This window comes from Purpureocillium lilacinum (assembly GCF_023168085.1).
Source record: "Purpureocillium lilacinum CBS 284.36 DNA, scaffold_3, whole genome shotgun sequence".
Classification (NCBI taxonomy): Eukaryota; Fungi; Ascomycota; class Sordariomycetes; order Hypocreales; family Ophiocordycipitaceae; genus Purpureocillium; species Purpureocillium lilacinum.
Window position 1 is genome coordinate 4,180,471 of NW_027072113.1, and position 20,006 is coordinate 4,200,476.

Genomic DNA, 20,006 nt, shown 5'->3' on the forward strand with positions numbered 1-20,006 from the left:
GATAATGTGCTTACCTTGGGCCTTGATTCGGGTTTAAGAGTGCCCAATCGCCAAGGCACAGTAGTAGTAGTAGCTCCTCCTGACGCGAGTATTGCTAATTATAGCCACAGCTGAGTTACATGTAAGTGACTACGACACCTTGATCCCCATGATACCCAAGAAAGCCGTGACAAAGTCGCCATGCCTCCTTGTTTGATTCGTACTACAGTACATCTGTTGCATCAAGTATGGCGTAGTGTAGCAGACGGCCTCTCCAGGCACCAGGAGCAAGCGCGCTGTTACGGTGCGACCAGGCTTATTACTGACACTCTTCCAAGGCATCACAACATGTTCAGTCTGGTTGCTAAGTTATATACCAGGAAACAATTGGCGTACAAAGAGGTGCCAGACCCTGCTTGAATCAACGTTCGTTTCGACACAGTGAGCTCCCGCAGCCCGGAAACGTCCAGAACATTGCAGCTCCGTTACATGTTGCCCGTGACAAAGCCCAGCAGGGCACCCACGTTGGCGTAGATGGTGGGCGAGTTGGGCTGGGCGCATGGCTTGCCAAAGGAGACTGTGCCGACCAGCACACGGCTGCGGGCATCCACCAGAGGGCCGCCCGAGTCGCCGTAGCACGAGTCCTCGCCGCCCTGAACCTCACCAGCGCAGACCATGGTGCGGTCGACTCTCCCATTCCATGCCCGATTGCAGCTCGTGCGTTCAACGGCGGGAACCTCGACTTTGAGGAGGACGTCACTTGGCATGGTGCCCTGTCTTGTCGTGGCGCCCCTGACGTACATTTGTTAGCGACGGGGCAATGTGGTGTCTTTAACGGTCCCGAGAGGGCATCTAGGTTAAACGTACCATCCAGCGACCTCGACGAGCGTACCGCCACGGAGGTCGGAGCCCGCGGAGGGGAGGCTCGCGTATCCGATATTGCCGCTGGCGCGGATCGGCTGCGCGAGCTTAATGATGGCAATGTCCGATCCTCCCTCGGGCGAGCCCCTGTAGCCTGGGTGGACGATGAACGACGCAGCGCCGACCTGGACACCGCCGCCGGAGGCCCTGAGGGAACCCGCGCGGACGAGGGTGCTGCCGGGGTCGGCCTCCACAACACAGTGAGCGGCAGTGACGACGGTGTCCTCGTTGAGGAGAGACCCGCCGCAGAAGTGTCCCCTGCCCCGGCGCGAGAGCGAGACGATGTACGGAAACTCCCCGGCCCGGGCAGGAGTGCCGCCCACGATATTTTCTCCAGGAGCTTTGACAGCACTGACAGGAGGAGAAGGAGGAGGAGCAGCAGCGACGGCTGGGATGAGGGCGATGCCCAGAACGAAAAGCGTAGAAACCATGGTGATGATGTGGGAAAGGGGCAACGAGTTCTGCTAAAGATGTGAGTTGAAACGATGAACTGTGTTTCTTGCTGAGGTAGACACTCTTGCGAGGTGAATTGCGCTCGACTTTATACATCGTGGTGGATGAGAGCACCTTGCGTGAGGCACACGGCGCCGACAGCACTGGAGCAATCGCTCATTCTCATCTCAGGAGAGCAATGACTCTCAACGATGCTCCGAGTATTTCTTTCCCGCTCGAATGCCATTCCGCCCTCGCGGACCGACGAAAACCGACTCGATGTTTCTACCCGCGCAGCGAGAACCATGGTCCTCACAACAACAACTTGCGGCCGACTATCCTCTTCACGGCAGGTGTCCATGTCGTCCGGGCTCTGAGCTTCCAAAAGCGACCAGCAGGTCAAAGCACCCGGAGAGAGGCGATCGCCCCCCCGTGAGAAGGAGAGAGAGACGGAGGGAAGAAAACCTGGCGCAGGCATCGAGGAGGAGGGTTGCGCCTCAGCTTCATTGCCTTGCATTGATTGCTGGAAACTTGGGGCGCACTTGGCGGCCAGCGATTGTGCCCTGTGTGTGGTTTAATCCTTCGACGTGTGTGGGCCCTTGTTGCATCGCCCCAGGATTCAGATCAGGGAGGAGCACATCTGCCGAGGCCGGGGTAAGCTGGGCTAGCCTCACTGATAATAAGCATAAGCCGACGTCCGAGGCGAACGACCAGTTGCCGTAGAGGACGGAATTAGCTCCTCGCGCGGCAAGCTGCGGAAAGGTATACGCCGTTGCACATGTCGGCTCAAGGGCAGCAGCCAACGTTGAACCAGCCCATGTCCCCCTAGCCGGGCGTGATGGCTGAAGCGTCAAAATGCTTGGGCGGTAGGGTTCATCGTTTGGTCAATCCCAGTAAAGCAAAGCTGTATTGAGATTCAATCCAGAGGATGGCTGGTACTGTCGACTTTGAAGGGCGAAGAGAAATACATCGTCTCGGCTGCTAAGGCGACGCGATGGCAAGCACCGTCGAAGTTCCTTAGCTACATTCTATTGCGGTGGTGGATTCCCGTACCGCCCTGAGAAAACATCTATATCCCACGGACGGCTCGAGCAGGTCATCTCTATTTGATGGAACCCTAACAACGGTCTTGGCCGATACTCCAAGCCATGTGGCCGCCATCCACGATCCTTCCCCAGGGCCCTTTGGAGCGGCACCAAGGGGGGCAGTCTCTTGTAGTGTAACAGCATCAATCGAAGTCTGTTGGAAAATACCAATCATCTGGTCCGAATGATATACGAGCTGATCCAAGACCAGCACCAGTGCATCGCATATATTGGCCTGTCTCGGTAGACCACGTTCTAACGGTCTTGGCGGTCGACGCTGGGGCCACGAGAGCCGAGTCACTTGGGAGCGCGGAACGGTCCACACCCGGTCATGGTGGCCTTTGGGTATCCGGACGCAGTCGCCTCCGCGGGGTTACCAGTTCCGCACCACAATGCCATTTGAGGCCGAGGCTAGCAGCGAAGAGTCACACGAGAAGGCGAAGCAATCGGCCAGGTCAATATGCCCTACGAGGGCCATCAATTGACTCCCGACTTGGTGGCGCGATGCATACATGTTACAACTTGACATGAAGCAGTTCGTCCCTCTACTCACGACTGATGTCCAAGTGTCAGGTGGCTCGCGTCTCGCGTCTCGCATAAACAAGGCGAGAATCCTTGTCAATTCGATTGTTTAGGTTCTGGGTCTGCAGGCATCAGCTTCATGCTGCCCGCTGGGCATTATGCTTGGCTTGCTCCTGTGCCGCGCATATATATGGACGGCAAATCCCACGCAAACCCTCATTTGCCCCCCTTGGTTCAACTTCCATATCCATGACAACCATATAGCTCATATCCATCGTGCAAGTCATAAAAGGCCGCAGCCTCATGCTAGCCCATTCAACACCAAGTGCGCCTTTTCCGCCTCGCCAATGTTGACCCAATCCAGCTATGCCGTGTTAGTCGCCCCCGAGTCCGCGAACAACTAGTACAGCAACGCATCAGATAGAGGCCAAACTCACCAGAATCACATTGGGCTGCGGCCTGCCCTGGCTCTTGCACAGGTCGACCTGTTTCCGTATCGAGTCGAGCGAGTTGGTGCGCGGCGCGTCGAGCTGGTCGGGGAACACAATGTCGCCGACCTTAAAGTTGAGCATGTGGTTCATGATGCCCATGAGCTTCTGGGGGTCGCCCCCGGCGGGCCGGTCGACGGCGCACGTCGGAAACGCCTTGTCCGTGATGCCGTAGGGCGTCTCCCAGAAGTAGTCGAACTCGCTGATGATGTAGTCCACCTTGGACTGGTCCGTGTGGTAGTCCATGAAGACGACGAGGCGGGTGCCCGCACCGATGAGCTCCGCCAGCGTCGGCCACTGGTCCTTGGCCAGGCGCCCTCCTCGTCCTCCCTGCGGCGGCCGGAAGACGTACTGCTTCAGGCCCGCGCCGTCGAATGCGGCGTCGAACTTGGACACGGGGATGGCGTCGATGTTGGTCAGGAGCAGCGTCAGGACCTCGGCCGGGTGGGCGGCGAGCCAGGCGGCCACCTCGCGCAGGTACGCCGTCAGGGGCCCCGCGTCCAGCTCCCAGCAGTACGTGTGGCACAGCTCGATGACGCCGCCCTTGTTCTGCGTCTGCGCCTGCAGGAAGCGCACCCCGAGGTCGAGCTGCCGCGTCACCGACACGTACTGGTTGTGGGCGGGCGAGTCGCCGACAAAGGCACTGTTGTGGGAGCCGATGAGCGTCACGTCCGAGTAGCGCCGCCCGCAGAGCTCGTCGTGTCCGTTGCAGGTGGCGGCGGCAGCGGACCCTGAGAAAGAGGCGGCGGAGGCCATGGCCGCCTCGAGCCCGAGGAGGCGTGAGAGCTGCATCTTGAAGCCGGCGAGCGTCACCCGCAGGCACGTGTAGGCGACGAGGGACGACGCTGCGAGGACATGGTGGAGCGGCAGCAGCATGTCCTCTTGTCTGCTCGCGTGCGTGCGTGCTCCGGGCACTCACCACGCATTCCAACTGGCGCGGCCGCGCGCTATCTCTACTGGTGCCGCTGCTGCGGCTGCGGCAGCGGGCCTAGGTCCAGGCGGGCGGGCAAGTCGTCCGGTCCGGCTGCGCTGCGCTTCGTCCCCTAGATTCTCATCGCCCACGCGCCCGCGCGTGCGTTGGGTTGTCTCGTCTCGGCCGTTTTGGTGTGGTCTCGGCCGATGGATATGCGAGTGGGTGGAAGGAGTGAGGACGAGGGTCCGGATGCTGCCCGAACGCGGCACCCCTTTCCCCCAAACTGCCGGGTCACCGCGCGGGCAGCGACGGCACCACCCCCGCCTTACGGTGGGCTGTCCCGGGGGTGGGGGAATTTGGTAGCGTTTTGGGGTCCTGTCACTAGCTGGGCATTCATACATGGCACGACGAACCACGGATTGATAGCCAAAGAATTTCGGGTTGCTACTCAACTGTAAAATATGCATTGAGACAACTGAACCTGCTCATGGAAGTATTGTACACAACTATTCTTGCCCCGTGCTCCGCCAGATACAGCTATTGTTATCTTGGTGGGGTATTTTCTGAAGTGGCTCCAAGAGAGGGTTTCGCAACCCCTCACAGTGCAAATAAGGCACAACGGTGGTTGGTGAGTCACCCACCTGTGTGCGCATTCCCCAAAACCGAGGAAACATTCCCGACCGCCCGATTTCGCTTGCTCTTCTCAACATACAAACGAACAACCAACGATACGCAACGATATCGACAATGTCTGCCGACAAACGAGTCTGCCTGTAAGATGATTCAAGAACCATTGAGGTCAAACTGAGCTAACAGGACCTCTGCACAGCGCCTATTCTGGCGGTACGCTTACCTTCTGATGGCCTGACCGAACATGTCGGGCCGCCTATGGCAACCCTGATTGCTAAGGACTCACACAGGTCTTGACACCTCTACGATCCTCAAATGGCTTATCCTTGAGGTAGGAAGCTATCAAAGTCCTTGCACGGCGCCAATTGACATGCTAATGGAATCTCTCCCACAGGGTTACACCGTCGTCGTGAGTCCTTGCGTCGTCTAGCTCGAGTCAGGTCCGACTCTGACCCAGGTGCTTTCAGGCATTCCTCGCCGACGTCGGGCAGCAGGAGGACTTCGCCGAGGTGGAGAAGAAGGCTCTGGCTCTCGGCGCCGAGCGCATGATCATCGAAAACTTGCAGCAGGAGTTCGTCGATGAGCTCATCTTCCCGGCCATCCAATGTACGTCTGGGCGGTTCCTAGCACATGCTTGTGCATGGGCGGTATTGGAGGAAATACTGACATACATACAGGCAATGCTATTTACGAGGACCGGTGAGTCAGACCATACCTACTCGACAGGCTCCCGACGTCGTCGGTTGCGAGCAATCGAGAACGCCACGACCTCGTGCCGTTTGCGATACCTTTCCTCCGACTTCCGAGCTGATAATCGTGTCAGGTACCTCCTTGGAACGAGTCTGGCTCGTCCCGTCATTGCTCGCGCTCAAGTTCGGACTGCCCACAAGTACAACTGCAAGCTTCTCAGCCACGGCTGCACTGGCAAGGGCGTACGTAAATCTTGCACATTTTCTTATTTGCCAGTCCTCGCTAACACCAGGTAGAATGAGTACGTCTTCTCGGCGTGCTGTTAGGCGACTGCCACAGAACTGACAAATCGCAGCCAAGTGAGGTTCGAACTTGCCTGGAAGGCATGCGACCCTGTAAGTACCTGTTGCGCAGCTCAATCATCCGCAGCAACAAAGCTAACCTAGCCGAAGAGCCTCTCCATTATCGCACCGTGGAGGATCCCCGCATTCTTCAACCGTTTCCAGTAAGCTTCTTTCGCGCGCTACAAGAATGAGCTTTAACATGACGCTAGGGGCCGACAAGATCTCCTCAAGTTTGCCGCGGAGAATGGCATCCCTGTCTCATCCACCCCCAAGGCACCGTGGTCCCAGGACGGTGCGTATACAAATGTGCACCCGTACCAAGGCAGCCTCTAACAATCCATTAGATAACCTGGCTCACTGCAGCTACGAAAGTGGTATCCTTGAGAAGCCGGACGTGCCTGCACCCAAGAGTGTCTGGACTAGGACTGTTGGTATGTTCCTTTAGAGCTGTTTTTCAAGTCCCTACCATTTCCGCTGCAGTGTCGGCTAATCAGCACGGAATCTAGACCCGCTCGACGCCCCCGATGTTCCCACCAAGTTCTCCGTTACCTTCCGAGCGGGAGTGCCTGTCAAACTCCAGGTTGAAGGCGGTGAGACCGTGACGGGCTCTCTTGAGCTCTTCAAAGCCCTGAACGATATCGCTGGCCGCAACGGCGTTGGACGGATAGACATTGTCGAGTCGCGCTTTATTGGCCTCAAGAGCCGTGGAGCGTACGACTCCCCTGCATTGACTGTGCTCAGGCTTGCACACATCGACATTGAGGGTATGACGGTCGACTCGAAGGTCAAGCAAATCATGGCCTGGGTTGGGAACCAGTGGTCGCAGTGCCTCTACAATGGTATTATCTCCCCTGTCCTGCTTTGTGAAACTGAAGACTGACATGGCTAGGCATGTACTTCTCCCCTGAGCGTGAACTGCTGGGTAAGTTTGTCATCTAGTTTTACCATGAGCAAGGCTCTCGCTAATCACGATTCACCAGAAAACTCCATCCTCTTCAGCCAGAAGCACGTTCACGGTACAGTGGACATGATGGTCTACAAGGGAGCAGCCCACGTCCTCTCCAGGTCTGCGCCTGAAAGCAACCTGTACAGCGAGGAACAGGCCAGTATGGACACCCTTGAAGGCTTCAGCCCCGAGGACACCACCGGATTCATTGCCATCCAGGCTATCCGATTGGAGAAGTATGGTGCTGCCAAGATCCAGCAGGGCGAGCCTTTGACCCGAAGCGCATAAGGTCTGGTGCATGACAAGTGAGGCCTGAATGCAGGGCTGCTACCTCCTCTTATCTAGCTTGTCAGAGGTCCAAATACATCAGTAATTGTACATATAAGATTGTCTGCTACACTCCACCGCGTAGAAGGGAAACTTCACTCCATTATATCTCCGACATGCCGCGATGAAATGCAGACGCTCAACCAGGTTTCAGAACCACAGAGTCTCTGTCCACATTCATCGCCTCACAGGCAGCGTCGCCAGGCTCACCGCTCAGCGTGGCGCTCGCCAGCGTGCCTTTTTTTTTTTTTTTTTTTTTTTTTTTTTTTTGATGCGCTCTTACTTTTCAAAATTAACGTCCTCTGAGCAACGCTGCGAGAAGGTCATGCTCAGCTTTTAACCAGAGCCTCCCATATCGGCACGGTGTGAGCTTGCAATCCTGGTGCGAAGACTGGTCTTGTTTGACCGTGTGCCGAAATTTTGCAGTGAGCGCAGTAGTCACAGCGCCGATGTCGGCTTGTTGAAGGCCCCGCTGTCCCAGGAGTAAGTCATCTTCAGCGTTGTAAACCACGATTTTTGGGAGACGAATTGACGCTGCGGCCCGACCGCGCGCCGGCCGGGGAATTATGAATTCCTGGATGGCGAGCTACGGCTCGATATTTCTTTATGGCAATGCTGTCGTATGGACAACGATTCCCCAGATTCGCGTTGCTACCCCCCCCCCCCCCCCCCCCCCCCCCCCGGGGGGGCGAAACATGGAAGCTGTCCTGGAGCTTCCAATTCTAGCTTTGACTGCGGAGCCCGCTGAGGCGAGTGCCCGGACCCCACACCCGGCCCCGCCACTGCCGCACCCGCCTGCCGCCGGGGCCTGGATTCAGGCACCGCTGCCCACTCTCAATGACACCCTGACAGCAGCACCTCCAGGGCTGCAGCCTGCAGCGCCTAGCCGTATCTTATCGCACTGCGACAGCTTGTCCTCTGGCCCCGTCCAAGCAAACAACCACCACCGCTGGCCAAAACCTCCATCAACCCTCCCGCTTCCCACCTCCCCTTTCCTCCGTCGTCAGATGCCGCCGACGCGCCCCCGGCCACGATGTCGCAGTTCCTGTCCATAGTGGGCTGGTCCTTTCTCCCAGGCGTGAGTCTCTCTTCCCTCCCACTTTGGTCCTCGTCGTGTGTCGCACACGTGCGTCTGGGCTCCTCCCGCCCGCGCACTCGCATCGCATCAGCTCCTCCTCCCACCTCGAGCACACAAGAGAGAGACATGTATGCATCTAACCAGAAGGCGGCACACAGCTCGCCACGTCGTGGATCCAGACCATCTACTACGGCCTCACCATCCGCGCCGGCGACCCCAAGCCCGCGCCCGGCTCCCCCCGCCACGCCTCCCACCGGCGCGTCATCCACATCCTCGTCGTCGCCGCATACCTCGCCTACACCATCTACGAGGCCGACTACGAGCTGCGCCTCGCCTCCGACTTCTACGCCGACTTGGGGCTCGCTCCCGGCGCGCCCGACCGCGACGTCAAGACGCGCTTCCGCCGCCTCGCCGCTCTGCACCACCCGGACAAGGCGGGCAGCACCGGCGGCGACGACGGCACCAGCTCCACGGCACGCTTCATCCACCTCAAGCTCGCGAGCGATACCCTCCTCCACGCCGCGCGCCGATTCGCATACGAGCGCTTCGGCCCGGACGTCGTCGCCTGGCAAAAGTGCGTCACCGTCCGCGACTTCGTCTCCCGCGGCGTCCTCTCCGGCGTGCTGCCGCACTATGCCGTCGCCGCGGCCACCATCTACGTTCTCGGCCTGCTGGGCTACATGGACTTTGGCAAGTTCTACCGCTGGCTCATCCTCATCTCCCTCTGCGTCTTCGAGGTCCACGCCGTCACGCGGCCCTCCTTCCCGCGCTTCCTCACCGTCATCAACGCCCTCGTCACACGCCTCAGCGTCCGGCCGCCCTACCTCCCCTTCCAGTTCATCCAGCTCGCCCGCAAGCTCACCATCACGACGTACATTGCCCTCTCGCAGATTGGCCCCCTCCTCGTCGAGCACACGCAGCAGAGGCAGCGCGCTGCCCAGGACGACGAACGCGCGTTGCAGCAGGCCCTGCAGCGGCTCGAGGTAGTGACCAACCAGCTGAACGCCGATACAGAGAGACTGATGGACATGGAGATTGCGCCTTTCAAGGGCGACTCCGAAGCGGTGGGCAATCTGCAGGGCAAGATGCGCGAGTGGCTGGTTCAAAACACCATCCGTGCCGACCCAATGGTGAGAGACGCACTGGGCACTTCGTTCCGCAAGAGGCGCATCGACGCACCCAGTGGCGCCCGAGGGAACCGATAGACGTGCGGGCAAGTGGACAAAGAAACCCCACAAAGAAATGCAAATAGCAGGATAGAACAAAGCGCTTATTAAGATCTATTCAAAAGAACTGGCTATGTCCAGAAATATGCTCTGTGAAGCCCGGGTGAGGTGCAACGGCACGCCCGCTTCGCTCGCGTGTAATATACTCCGTGGTGCGGCTAAGAAAAGCCGCCTATTGTACATGACCGTGAAGGCTCTAACCGACGTTCTTTGCATCATACCATTCGCGGCCGTCATCATAGCCTCTGTGCGCCCCGCGTCTCAATCGGAATTAGACACATGGCCACAAACGCCGACAAAATCAGCACTGCCGATATGTAAATGGGCGTCGTCGCTCCGTCGCCCGGTACCGTCGCTGCCAGCACGGGTGCCAGCAAGCCCGTCACGCGGTTCAGGAAGCTGGCCACGCCGGTGCCGGCTCCCCGGACCGGGGCGGGGAATATCTCAGGCGTGAAGGCGTATAGGACGCCATACATGATGTTTTGGGCAAAGGCCTCGACGCAGGAAAAGGCGAGTTGCCTGGAAGGTGTGGTGCCCAAGAGGACGAAAACGAAGAGGAATATGGCGGAGACGAGGGTTGACGAGGCGAGTGTCCCTCGGCGGCCGAGCCAGGGAGAAGGGTGGTCGACGAGATACGCAGCGAGCAGACTGCCGGGGACGCCCATGACCGAGGCAATGGCATAGCTGCGGTACGTCTCGGCCGTGATGGGCGCCGTCTCGGACTGCAGCTGGTCTCCCTGTGCGTCGCCGTGGGCGCGAGCAAAGTATTGTGGTAGGAAGGCGTTGAAGAGCGGGTAGCCCATGCCGATACTGGCCCAACAGAACCAGATGAGAGTGGTGGCGACGGCAAGCTTTTTCGTCTTGAATAGCGGCTTGAGGCGATCGCCAGAGATTCCCTTAATCTTCTCTTTGAGTGCGCTCGCCGTCGAGACAGTCTGAAACTGCTGCGTGACGTGTGTCCCCTCGACACTGTCGTCGCCAGCAACTTGGTCGAGGATGTCGCAAGTGAGCCACGTCTTCTTGCCATTCCGGTACGCGATGCCATGCACGACCGCAACTGCCTCCGCCTGTCGTCCCTTGTTTAGGAGAAACTTGGGCGATTCGAAGAGGTGGAAGATGAAGAAGCGCACCACAAACATGGCGAAGGTGACGATCCCGATGGTGACGATAAAGTACCGCCAGCCCTGCTCGACGGGCATGTTGGCGATAAAGAACCACGCCACCAGCGACGAAGCAAGTTGTCCCACGGGCCACCACACGGACAGAAGCGTGAGCAGGGCGCTCGAAGCATCCGGGAGGAACTCGAGGAAGAGGGCGCCGTCGACGGGCAGGCTTCCGCCGACGCCGAACCCCAGCGCCGCGAAGTAGAAGCAGACCCAGCCCCAACTCTGCGCGTAGGCAGCCGCGATTCCAAAGACGCTTGTGATGAGGAGTGTGGAATTGAAGGCGATGCGACGGCCCATAAAGTCGGATCCGATGCCCCAAATGAAGCTCCCAGCCGAGAGTCCGACGAAGAGGGCACTTGTGGTGTACCGGACAGCCTTTTCAGAAATGCCAAACTCGGCGGACAAAGATGGAAGACAGAGAGATACGCCCTATTCATATCAGTCAGTAAAAGTCCGGGCTGTGCCACAGACGGTGCATACCTGTAGCCATAGACTAGATGGCCGGTCAGCAAAGGGCCTTAAGAGCGCGCGGCCAAAGTGGCAGGACTTACTTATCTGCGAACCAGCCAAAGCCGCAGAGAACAAACAGCTGCCAGTTGTAACTTCCCATTCCTATATCCTGTATGGCCTTGTTGATGAGCTTCGACTTGACTGCTGCATGTCAGCCCAGCCCAACCCGACCGAACTCGACCTAGCCGCGAAGCTCAGGCAGCCAGAACTCACTCTCATATTCGGTCCACTGTCCTTGGCGACCCTGGCGTGTTTCCTGGCGTAGCCCCTCGATGGTGTACTCGGCAGCGTCCATCTCGAGCATGCCATGTGCCTCGTTGTCCTCGTCTTTACCGTGGCCCACATCGTCGGTGGCATCATGGCGCGACTCAAACTCTGTGCGTCCTGTCCGGGCGGAGTGGCTGTGGTGGTGCGCTTCCTCGAGCGGGATCAGGACGCCGACGTAGTCGTGGACCGTCTCCCTTCGACCCAGGCCCAGGCGCCACGAGAGCCTCATGATGTCGGTTCCGAAAGACCTGCGGAGGTACCCAAGATGATGCCGTTGCGACGATGCATTAATATGCCGGTGCGCGCCAATACGAGAGGGAATATAGACAAAAGAAGTGTACTGATCAATGTATCCTGGCGGGGGAATGCGAGACGAGGGTGGATGAAGTCGTGAAAGCGGACCCAGCGAGCCTGGCGCAAGCCAATGTAGTAGTTATGTGCAAGACGAGGATGATGGCTATGTCCAGATGAAGGAACAGCGTGTTAGAGCCGATGCCGCGCGAAAAACTGGAACTATACAAGCTACCGGAGGGCGGTTAAACGAGTGTGAGGAAGAGAAGCAGGAGAAGCAGGAAGGACAAGTCGCCGATCGACGTGTCTGGCGGCTGAAGGATGGAAGAACGACGGCCAAGACCTGCATGCAATTCCCATTGACTTGACGGTGCGCTTCCAGCCCAGCGACCCGAAAGTCCGGCCGTGTCTGCGACGACGTCAGTGGGCCAGCGGGGTCTTGGCGGTGCGCCTCGCTGGAGAAGGACCCGACAGTGGACCTACGCAGGTGCCTCGCCCACTGGGAGAAGAATAGGTAAGGGCCCGGGGGCCTCCAGGCTGCTGATAGGGGGCGCGAGTCGCCGCGGCCTTCCAGTCCACACAGTGCTGCCGGTTCAGGAGTTGGCCAAAACTCCAGAAGGTATTATTACCGTGCCGGGTCCCCACCCACCCACACCTGCCACGCGTGCCTGCCAGTGCTGCCGTCGGGTCGGGCGTCTGCTCTTCAACGGCTAACGCTGGGTGCTTCCCGGTGCCGAAAACGGCCATCCACTCATGCTGCCCATCTGACGTCGCAATACGAACAACACCCAACTCTTCGAGCTACATCTACTTCCGGCCGCTACTTTATCAAGGCAAGCTGCAGCTCTAGACCAGAGACTGGCTTCCTGATCCTAGCCGCCAAGCTTCATCCGTGCCAATGGCCAGCCCCGTCTCCATGCTGGCGTTCTCAAACAGTCGCCACAGCTGGGTGCGTACGTAATGAGGTGCACTGCAGGGCGACCTGGGCGCTTGGTCTCGTGCCATGCCAAGAGTCTGACCCTTTTACGTTGACCGTCGGGATACTTTTTGGCCAAGGCCTGAACCGAGGCAGGAATTGTTTCAATTGCAATCTGGCCAAAGATGCCACCGTGTTCCGTCCCATTTGTCTGGTGTGACTTTTCCCCGAGTCAATAGACGTCGCGTCCAATGCCCATTATCCCCACCGAACAAGCTTCGGACCTTGTGCACCCGTCATCAAGAGTGCCACACAAGAGCAATAGAGCAAGCCCCTCGAACGCCGAAACTCCATCAAATGCAGTCATCCGCGGAATCGTCAATGGCCCTTCTTAGCCTTGACTTTGCGGGCGCGCTTCGCCGCCTTCTTGGGACGCGGGAGAGACTTCTAGTCCTCCTCCTCATCGCTCGTTGCGTCGATGTTGGCCTTGGATGGCTTCGGTTTTTCCTTCTTCGGCTTCACGGTGTCCGCGACGCCTGCGCCATCGAAACCGGCGACGTCTTGGCCCATTGCTCGCAAGGCCTCGTTGATAGCGGGAGCTGCCTTGAGCAGTGCCGTGTACTGTTCGATCGAGAGGGAGATCCCCTACCACAACAGTTAGCCGCCGTCTCTCGAGTCATGTCCTCGGACCTCATGCAACGCGCACCTTCTTTCCAGGCAGCATCTTGCTGTCTTTCTCGTAGTATTCGCGGATATTAACCAGGCACATGTTCTTGAACTGGGAGATGCCGACGCGGCGCTTGCTCGAGAGCTACAAAGCGTCCGTCAGCGTGAGCAGAAATCGCAGCGGCATGTCCAGCGGAAAGAACAAACCTCCCAGAAGGGGTTTCCTTCGTCGTCCCGGCCGTCGGGCGCGTTGGCCGACACGGCATTCTTGTTCTTCTTGCTGGCCTTGGGCACGACGGCGGTGTCGCTCTCGTCCGAGTCGGCGACGAAACTCGCGCTGCGCTTCTTGGACGACATCTTGATGATGCTCGGTCAAATGGCTGCGCGGGCGACGACGTCGTGTGCTGCGAGAAGCTGTGACGCAGCTGGGTGGAGTCGATGTAGATTGCCGCGGTGACTGGAGACGCGTCGCTGGATTCCAGGTGGGTGGAGCGTGGCGGCCCAGGCGGCCAGCTGCGACGCCAACCCACGTGACGGGGCCTGTAATCGCAGGGATGCACAAGTATGGAAGTGAATGACTCGGCCATCGTTTACAACACCACGCTTGTGTCGACGGCCACGCTAAACGTAGAGACTCGCGAATTCGGCTTTCGTTCCTACACACGTATGTATTGGATCGCCCGTGAGCAGTGGCCAAGAGACTGCTCGATCAGCATCTTCTTTGCGCATTCCTTGCCCTCGGCCAACCTCTACAGCAGTACGATGTAAGACGTACGTATCGACAGAGCCGCCGACGAGTCAGTCAGAAAACTGCCAATCTTCTCAGGCTTTATGCCAGTTCGTATTGCGAGGAGAACTTAGCTGGCATAAAGAAGCATCATCTTTCTGTCAGTCGGGTCAGTTCAGAGAGCATGAAAGGAAATCATCGTCCCGTCGGACGGCGGTGACGGCGTGGTCGAGAGACATCCTTCTTCCAGACGGATCAGGTCACATGCAGCCAGCATGAATGAGCATCATTTTTCTGTCAGACGGCCCGGTTCAGAAGCCCCGGGCATTCTACAGCTGTGCCGTAACAGTATGGCTATATAATGGGCAGTCGAAGCCGCCCTTTGGAAGCCATCACAACAGTCTACACGCTCTACACAGCAGTCTACACAGTCTACACAGCAATCCGCACAATTTCATTCATCTGCAATTCAAGCAACCACCACCAAACAACAGCAACCATGAAGGCTACATTCGCTACTCTTACCCTCATTTCTGCGCTGGCCGTTGTCGCGCAGCCCACGGCCGACGTTGGGACAGCAAACACGCCGGAGCTGTCTGCCGAGGCCAACGGCCTGGAGCCACGAGCTTGGACCTGGAAGAAGGAGCGCCAGATCAGCCAAAAGGAGTTTTTGCCGGACCTTTGCTACGAGCGCAAGACCGTTTTGACAGAGTGCAACCACATTTACGACTCGTGCAGAAAATTCGGCGGGCCGCTGCCGCGAAAGTATCAGTCCGGCAAGGAGGTGGTGCGCTTTGAGAACTGCCTGCAGAACAAGTTTTGCCACAGCAAGGTTCTGAGGAAGAACATGACCAAATGGCAGAAGGTCACTTGGTTCTTCAAGTGCTAGAGAAGCCGACCTGGTTTCTCGTCCCTCATTGCTGTTGATGTGGAGAGAGCTGGCAGGGGGAGAGGGGAGTCCGTGGATGCAGAAGCCGGCCAATGGGGAGAGTGGCTGATAGTATTGATTGCATTGCGTTCTCGAGTCCGAACTGTCATTTACCTAGAATTTAATACGCCATCGTGTTGCAAGACTTCAACGTACGTGAATCTCGTGTTGCGCGGTGAGATGCGGACCCATGGACGGCCGCCCGTGGGGCGGTGGCGCCGACCGGGGGCGGGTTGACAGGGCGGTGCCGCTCCAAAATTAGTGATCCGTCCCCCCTGACGGATGGGCCGGCGCTGAGGTGCTGTTGGTCGGGTGCTTTGGAATTTGCCGTTTGACGGGGGGCGGGGAGCTTCACCAACTGCGCTCCTGCAAACTCCAAGCATTGCCGCCTCCCTCGTCGCAGGCTCATCCGATACGACACGTTGCCACCGCCCAGCGTCTCGGCTGCAGCTGGACATGCCGTTCGTTCTCCACGCAGCACCGACGCGCTCGCCTTGAGGAACCTGCCATCGAGGCGTCGTCGGACGACCGTTGCCAAATGGCGTCTACCAACCCAGGTCATGACGCGCAATCCCCGGGCAGCCAGCCCCAGTCGCCAACCTCGCCTCGAACGACGACACAGAGCACCCCGGCGACTCAGCCTCGCGACGATGGGCCAGGCGTTCCGCCCGCGGATGAGTCGCGCCAGACCCAGGCACGCGACCTGGCCACCAAGGCCCTTCGCTTCGTCTCGACCGCGACACCATCGACGCTCACCGGCATCGCCGTCGCCTTCTCGGGCATCACCTACGCCATCCTCGGTCGAGTCGGCCTCCTGATCATTGGGGCTGTCGGGGGAGTCGTCGCATTCGTGTCTCTCGAGGCTAGGAACCCAGATATTGCGCGCGCGGTCCGCGGCGAGAAGGGCCCCGAGATACTGGACAGAGTCTGGCTCGACCTCCAACGAGCCAAGCCTCAACACGACAAGGACATCGATGGCGAGGGCGACGAGGACAATGCGTTCAAGGCGTTCGACGACTTCCGACCTGAGACGCGGGAGGCCCTGGGCGGGCTGGTCGATGCCGTGATTCGGGACTACGTCAAGTGGTGGTATAGCCCCATCATCCCGGCAGACCATGCCTTTCCCTTGGCATGTCGAAAGACCCTCAACTCATATCTCCTGGCTATTTCGAACCGAATGTCGAGGAAGCGACCCGCCGACTCCTTCCTGGACCTCCTCACCAACTGCTCATCCATCATCATCGTTCTCATGTCCGAGCTCGCGGCAGCCTTCGCCGACTTGCCGCCCGAGACCAACATGACGGCGGCTGATGCCGTGTACAACTATCTGGCGTCCAATCCTGATTCTCGGCTGGCCAACTTGCTGAACCAGCGGCAGCAGGCTGCCAAGTTCAAGATGGTCGCGGAAGACCTGCTTGGGTTCCTGGATGAAGGGTCGCAAAAGTGTGATCCTGCTCGCGTCTTCCTCCGCGAGATCATGGCCAACTCGGTGCTGGAGACCACCCTACAAACGTGCAGCAAAGCCGAGTGGATCAACGGGTGGATCGTATATCTGCTCGAGGCCGGGGAGCCGGACCTGAATCAAGCCATTGATGTCGGCATGCAGACAGGCCGCGATGCTGTCAACAACGTATTCGTGGACATGGACGGCAACGTCGGCAATGTTGGGATTGCGAAGCCGGGGCGCCCGAGCGCTGAATCAGATCGCAATCGCCGAAAAGAATCCCTCGGCCACAGGAAGAAGCTCAGCAAGGCCGACGAGAAGCTGGAGGAGGCAATGGATGAAATGAAACGAATGAATAGCATGATTGCAAACGACAATTCGTCGAGAAAAGGTTCGGTCTCTCAGGACTCGCCAATACGACACCATCGCAGCAAGGAGTCCGCCGCTGGCGTGCCGGATTCCCCCAAGAAGGAGGCGGCTGCGGTGGAAGTGTCTCCGACCTCTGGCCAATTTAGCAAGGCCACTCCGCAAGGCACATCGTCAGATGGGTCATCGTCCAAAGGCGAGGTGGAAAACACGCCCGTCACGCCTCGGTCGACGATGGGCTCTTCGAGCCAAAACTCGTCCCCTCAGCGCTCGAGTGGCCAGCAGTTTACGAGCTTCGACCAGATCGTCCCTCAGGCACAAGGCGACAACTCTGAGGAGGACCCCCCGAAGAAGGCGCCGTTGACGCTTCACAACGCCGCGTTTACCCTCCATGACGATGCGACTGGAGACGCGAGCAAGATCCGGAGCAAACCGAACTGGGACTACCTCATCCAGGTAGAACCGTCATCTACGGCGTACCCTGGGTGGATGATTGTACGGAGATACTCTGACTTTGAGACGCTGCACGAGATCCTGCGGCGGATCGCTCAGATCTCTGGTGCCACTGCATTCACGGAGCTGCATAAGGAGCTGCCGAGCTGGAAGATCCACACGCGGGAATCTCTTCGCGGAGAGCTGGAGAGGTACTTGCGAGACGCATGTTGGTACGCGTCGCTCGCGGAGAGCGAGGGCATGAAGCGATTCTTGGAAAAGTCCCAAGGACACACACACGGCAACTCCAAGTCGTTTGCTTGGGAAACTGTAGGCAAGAACATGCTCGACGTGCTCACCACAGCGCCTAAGGGGGCCGTGGAGGGCGGCAAGTCATTCGTGGGCAATGTGAGCGGCGTGTTCGGCAACCTGCCGGGACTGAACAGGAGGTCGACAAACCAGTCAGTGGACTTGGGCCTGACACCAAGCTCCAGCCGCCTCTCCATCTCGGGCCCGTCACCAGTCGCCAGCGGAAGATCGCCAGCGCGGTCAGAGCGTGGCAGCTTGGACAGCCAACGGTCGTCGGTCATCTCGACGCAGCCCGGCAAGGTGCCGCCCATGGAGAGGCACCTCAGCTTCCAGTCCCTGCACGACGCCGACGGAGAGAGGGTCGGGCGTCCAGAGCGGATGGAGCCGGGGTCGGCCTCAGCCAGTGCTCGACCTAGCAGAGAGCACAGCAGGGCATCGAGTCTGGCGGCGCTTCGCTCTCCCTCGACCGTCAGCCTTGACTTTACCAAGCTGCCGCCGCCACCGGACGAGATGACGTCCGATTACGAGGCGTCTGTGAATGGCGAGGAGTCACCGGGTAAGGCAGGCGATGGAGCGGTGACGATGCAGCACACGCGTCGCCACAGCACGCAAAGCGCAGGAATGGCAGCCCCGGCGGCGTCAACACCACCGGCGGTCGGGCCCAAGAAGAGCATCGCAGCCAAGGCGACGCGGCAGTACTCGCAAATGTCCGAGGGCGAGACGCGAGTGGCGGTGGAGCTGCTCTTCGCCGTCATCAACGAGATGTACACCCTCTCGTCGGCGTGGAACATCCGGCGGACGCTGCTGACGGCGGCCAAGTCGTTCCTGCTGCGGCCGGGCAACCCCTCCCTGCTGACGGTGCAGTCGCTGATCCAGACGTCGGTGTTGGACGCCAACACGTCGGACGCGGGCATCGCGGCGTCGCTGCGCAAGCTGCGGGAGAACACGATGCCCACGGACCAGGAGCGGGCTGGATGGCCGGCCGAGCTGACGGCCGATGAAAAGGAGAAGCTGGCGGTCAAGGCGCGCAAGCTGCTCATCCAGAGCGGGGTGCCGGCTGCGCTAATGGGGGTGATGGGCCAGGCGGCGACGGGCGAGGCCCTGGGCAGGGTGTTTGACTGCCTGCAGATCGAGGAGGTGGCGAGGGGCCTGATCTTTGGACTAATGCTCCAGGCGGCGCGGATTGTGACGCATTGATGCGGTACGCACGTACAGACACGAGCCGTTTTGGAAGATGGGGCCGGGCGTGGCGTGTCGATTCGAACAAGGTGTACGCGTGCGCTTGAAAAAGATTGCGGCGGGCCCCCAAGGGGCTGCAGGCGAGTCCGTCGAGTGTATGACTACCGCCAGGGAGCTGGAGTAAGGGCAAAAAGGGGAGGGGGGTTCATGACGGTATCACGAAGCGTCTCGCCGCGACCGGGAGACAGAGCTCCCGAGCGGGCCTGTTTTCCGACGGGCGCGCATACGCACTGGATGGGGACATGGGCAAAGCATCACGAACTTACACACATATACCGTTAGCTATTGTAATATAAGCAGGCAGGGCGCTGGTTGCTCGTTGAACGCCGTGGGGCTTTGCTATAGCTGTGCCTGTAGTAACTTGAGGTGACGGTCCAGGGGAGGAGGAGGGGAGCATCCCCCTACCCACGCAAGGTAGCTCTCCAGGGGTGTGTGAGACGACAGTGGCCTGATGTTGCTGTGCTGCGCTCTGCTCTGCTGTTCCTGCCACGGGGGATGTGTTCACCGAGGGGGCTGCATGCTGCGGGGAAAGGGGAGGCGGGCATGCGGTACCCCGGAAAGAGGAGGAGGAGGAGGAATACCACGATCAACACTAACACCATGAAAAGGTAGAAGAGACGGGGAAGGGGAGGGGGGATCGGAGAACGTCCGTACCTAGCATGCATGCATGCATGCAGGGCCAAGGCAGGCACGCGAAATCTCGGGGCGAGCCACATGGCACATGTCACGCGGCGTCTGGGGGGGAGGAACCGCACTGCTTAGAAGCAGGAATAGCGGGCAGATGGGATGCATGGCGTCGACACTTGTTCGTCTGATGTTGGTGGTTTGCGGCTACGATGTGTGTGTGTGAGAGAGAGGGCGGAGGAGGCGCATCTTGGTGGACAGACGGAAGCCCGATCGATGGAAGGATGGAAGCAGAGCAGCGCCAAGTTTGCTAGCTAGCTAGCTACAGCCTCTTGGTTTAGTAGCTACAGCTCCAGAGCTGGCCGCTCATCGTCATGTGTCAATCGGGGCCCAGATCCAGGCAAACAGACACACCACCACCACCACCAGCAGTGCCACCACACATATCAAGGCGCCCAGGATGGGTAGCCTTCCCCCCCCGCGTTTGGGTGTGTATGGTGGGTGTGCCTGGCCTGCGGTTTATCAGCATGTCGGTCTGTC

At 59.2% G+C, this 20,006-nt stretch overlaps 8 protein-coding genes across 8 annotated transcripts; 4 read left to right on the forward strand and 4 right to left on the reverse strand.

Moving 5' to 3' along the window:
• Positions 1 to 464: 464 nt before the first annotated feature.
• On the reverse strand, positions 465 to 1,331 carry PLICBS_004837 (uncharacterized protein; the record flags this gene model as incomplete). The annotated part of the gene is made up of 2 exons (XM_018325781.2): positions 465 to 771; positions 847 to 1,331. The coding sequence occupies 2 exons, from the start codon at positions 1,329 to 1,331 to the stop codon at positions 465 to 467; spliced, it is 792 nt and encodes a 263-aa protein (XP_018175533.1).
• A 2,024-nt stretch (positions 1,332 to 3,355) lies between these two features.
• PLICBS_004838 (uncharacterized protein) lies at positions 3,356 to 4,303 on the reverse strand (the record flags this gene model as incomplete). The annotated part of the gene is made up of 1 exon (XM_018325780.2): positions 3,356 to 4,303. One exon carries the CDS (start codon positions 4,301 to 4,303, stop codon positions 3,356 to 3,358), a length of 948 nt encoding a protein of 315 aa, XP_018175532.2.
• A 784-nt stretch (positions 4,304 to 5,087) lies between these two features.
• On the forward strand, positions 5,088 to 7,238 carry PLICBS_004839 (adenylosuccinate synthetase; the record flags this gene model as incomplete). Its single annotated transcript, XM_018325779.2, has 15 exons — positions 5,088 to 5,113; positions 5,170 to 5,183; positions 5,261 to 5,301; positions 5,365 to 5,379; positions 5,438 to 5,576; positions 5,648 to 5,669; positions 5,794 to 5,902; positions 5,957 to 5,976; positions 6,016 to 6,055; positions 6,113 to 6,165; positions 6,214 to 6,296; positions 6,349 to 6,435; positions 6,511 to 6,843; positions 6,894 to 6,926; positions 6,985 to 7,238. The coding sequence occupies 15 exons, from the start codon at positions 5,088 to 5,090 to the stop codon at positions 7,236 to 7,238; spliced, it is 1,269 nt and encodes a 422-aa protein (XP_018175531.1).
• A 1,072-nt stretch (positions 7,239 to 8,310) lies between these two features.
• Positions 8,311 to 9,560, forward strand: PLICBS_004840 (uncharacterized protein; the record flags this gene model as incomplete). Its single annotated transcript, XM_018325778.2, has 2 exons — positions 8,311 to 8,355; positions 8,514 to 9,560. The coding sequence occupies 2 exons, from the start codon at positions 8,311 to 8,313 to the stop codon at positions 9,558 to 9,560; spliced, it is 1,092 nt and encodes a 363-aa protein (XP_018175530.2).
• A 257-nt stretch (positions 9,561 to 9,817) lies between these two features.
• Positions 9,818 to 11,753, reverse strand: PLICBS_004841 (uncharacterized protein; the record flags this gene model as incomplete). Its single annotated transcript, XM_018325777.2, has 4 exons — positions 9,818 to 11,176; positions 11,228 to 11,240; positions 11,299 to 11,398; positions 11,471 to 11,753. 4 exons carry the CDS (start codon positions 11,751 to 11,753, stop codon positions 9,818 to 9,820), a joined length of 1,755 nt encoding a protein of 584 aa, XP_018175529.2.
• A 1,425-nt stretch (positions 11,754 to 13,178) lies between these two features.
• On the reverse strand, positions 13,179 to 13,754 carry PLICBS_004842 (uncharacterized protein; the record flags this gene model as incomplete). The annotated part of the gene is made up of 3 exons (XM_018325776.2): positions 13,179 to 13,376; positions 13,438 to 13,542; positions 13,605 to 13,754. 3 exons carry the CDS (start codon positions 13,752 to 13,754, stop codon positions 13,179 to 13,181), a joined length of 453 nt encoding a protein of 150 aa, XP_018175528.2.
• An 869-nt stretch (positions 13,755 to 14,623) lies between these two features.
• PLICBS_004843 (uncharacterized protein) lies at positions 14,624 to 15,013 on the forward strand (the record flags this gene model as incomplete). The annotated part of the gene is made up of 1 exon (XM_018325775.1): positions 14,624 to 15,013. One exon carries the CDS (start codon positions 14,624 to 14,626, stop codon positions 15,011 to 15,013), a length of 390 nt encoding a protein of 129 aa, XP_018175527.1.
• Positions 15,014 to 15,590: 577 nt separating this feature from the next.
• Positions 15,591 to 18,800, forward strand: PLICBS_004844 (uncharacterized protein; the record flags this gene model as incomplete). Its single annotated transcript, XM_018325774.2, has 1 exon — positions 15,591 to 18,800. The coding sequence occupies one exon, from the start codon at positions 15,591 to 15,593 to the stop codon at positions 18,798 to 18,800; it is 3,210 nt and encodes a 1,069-aa protein (XP_018175526.1).
• Positions 18,801 to 20,006: the final 1,206 nt, after the last annotated feature.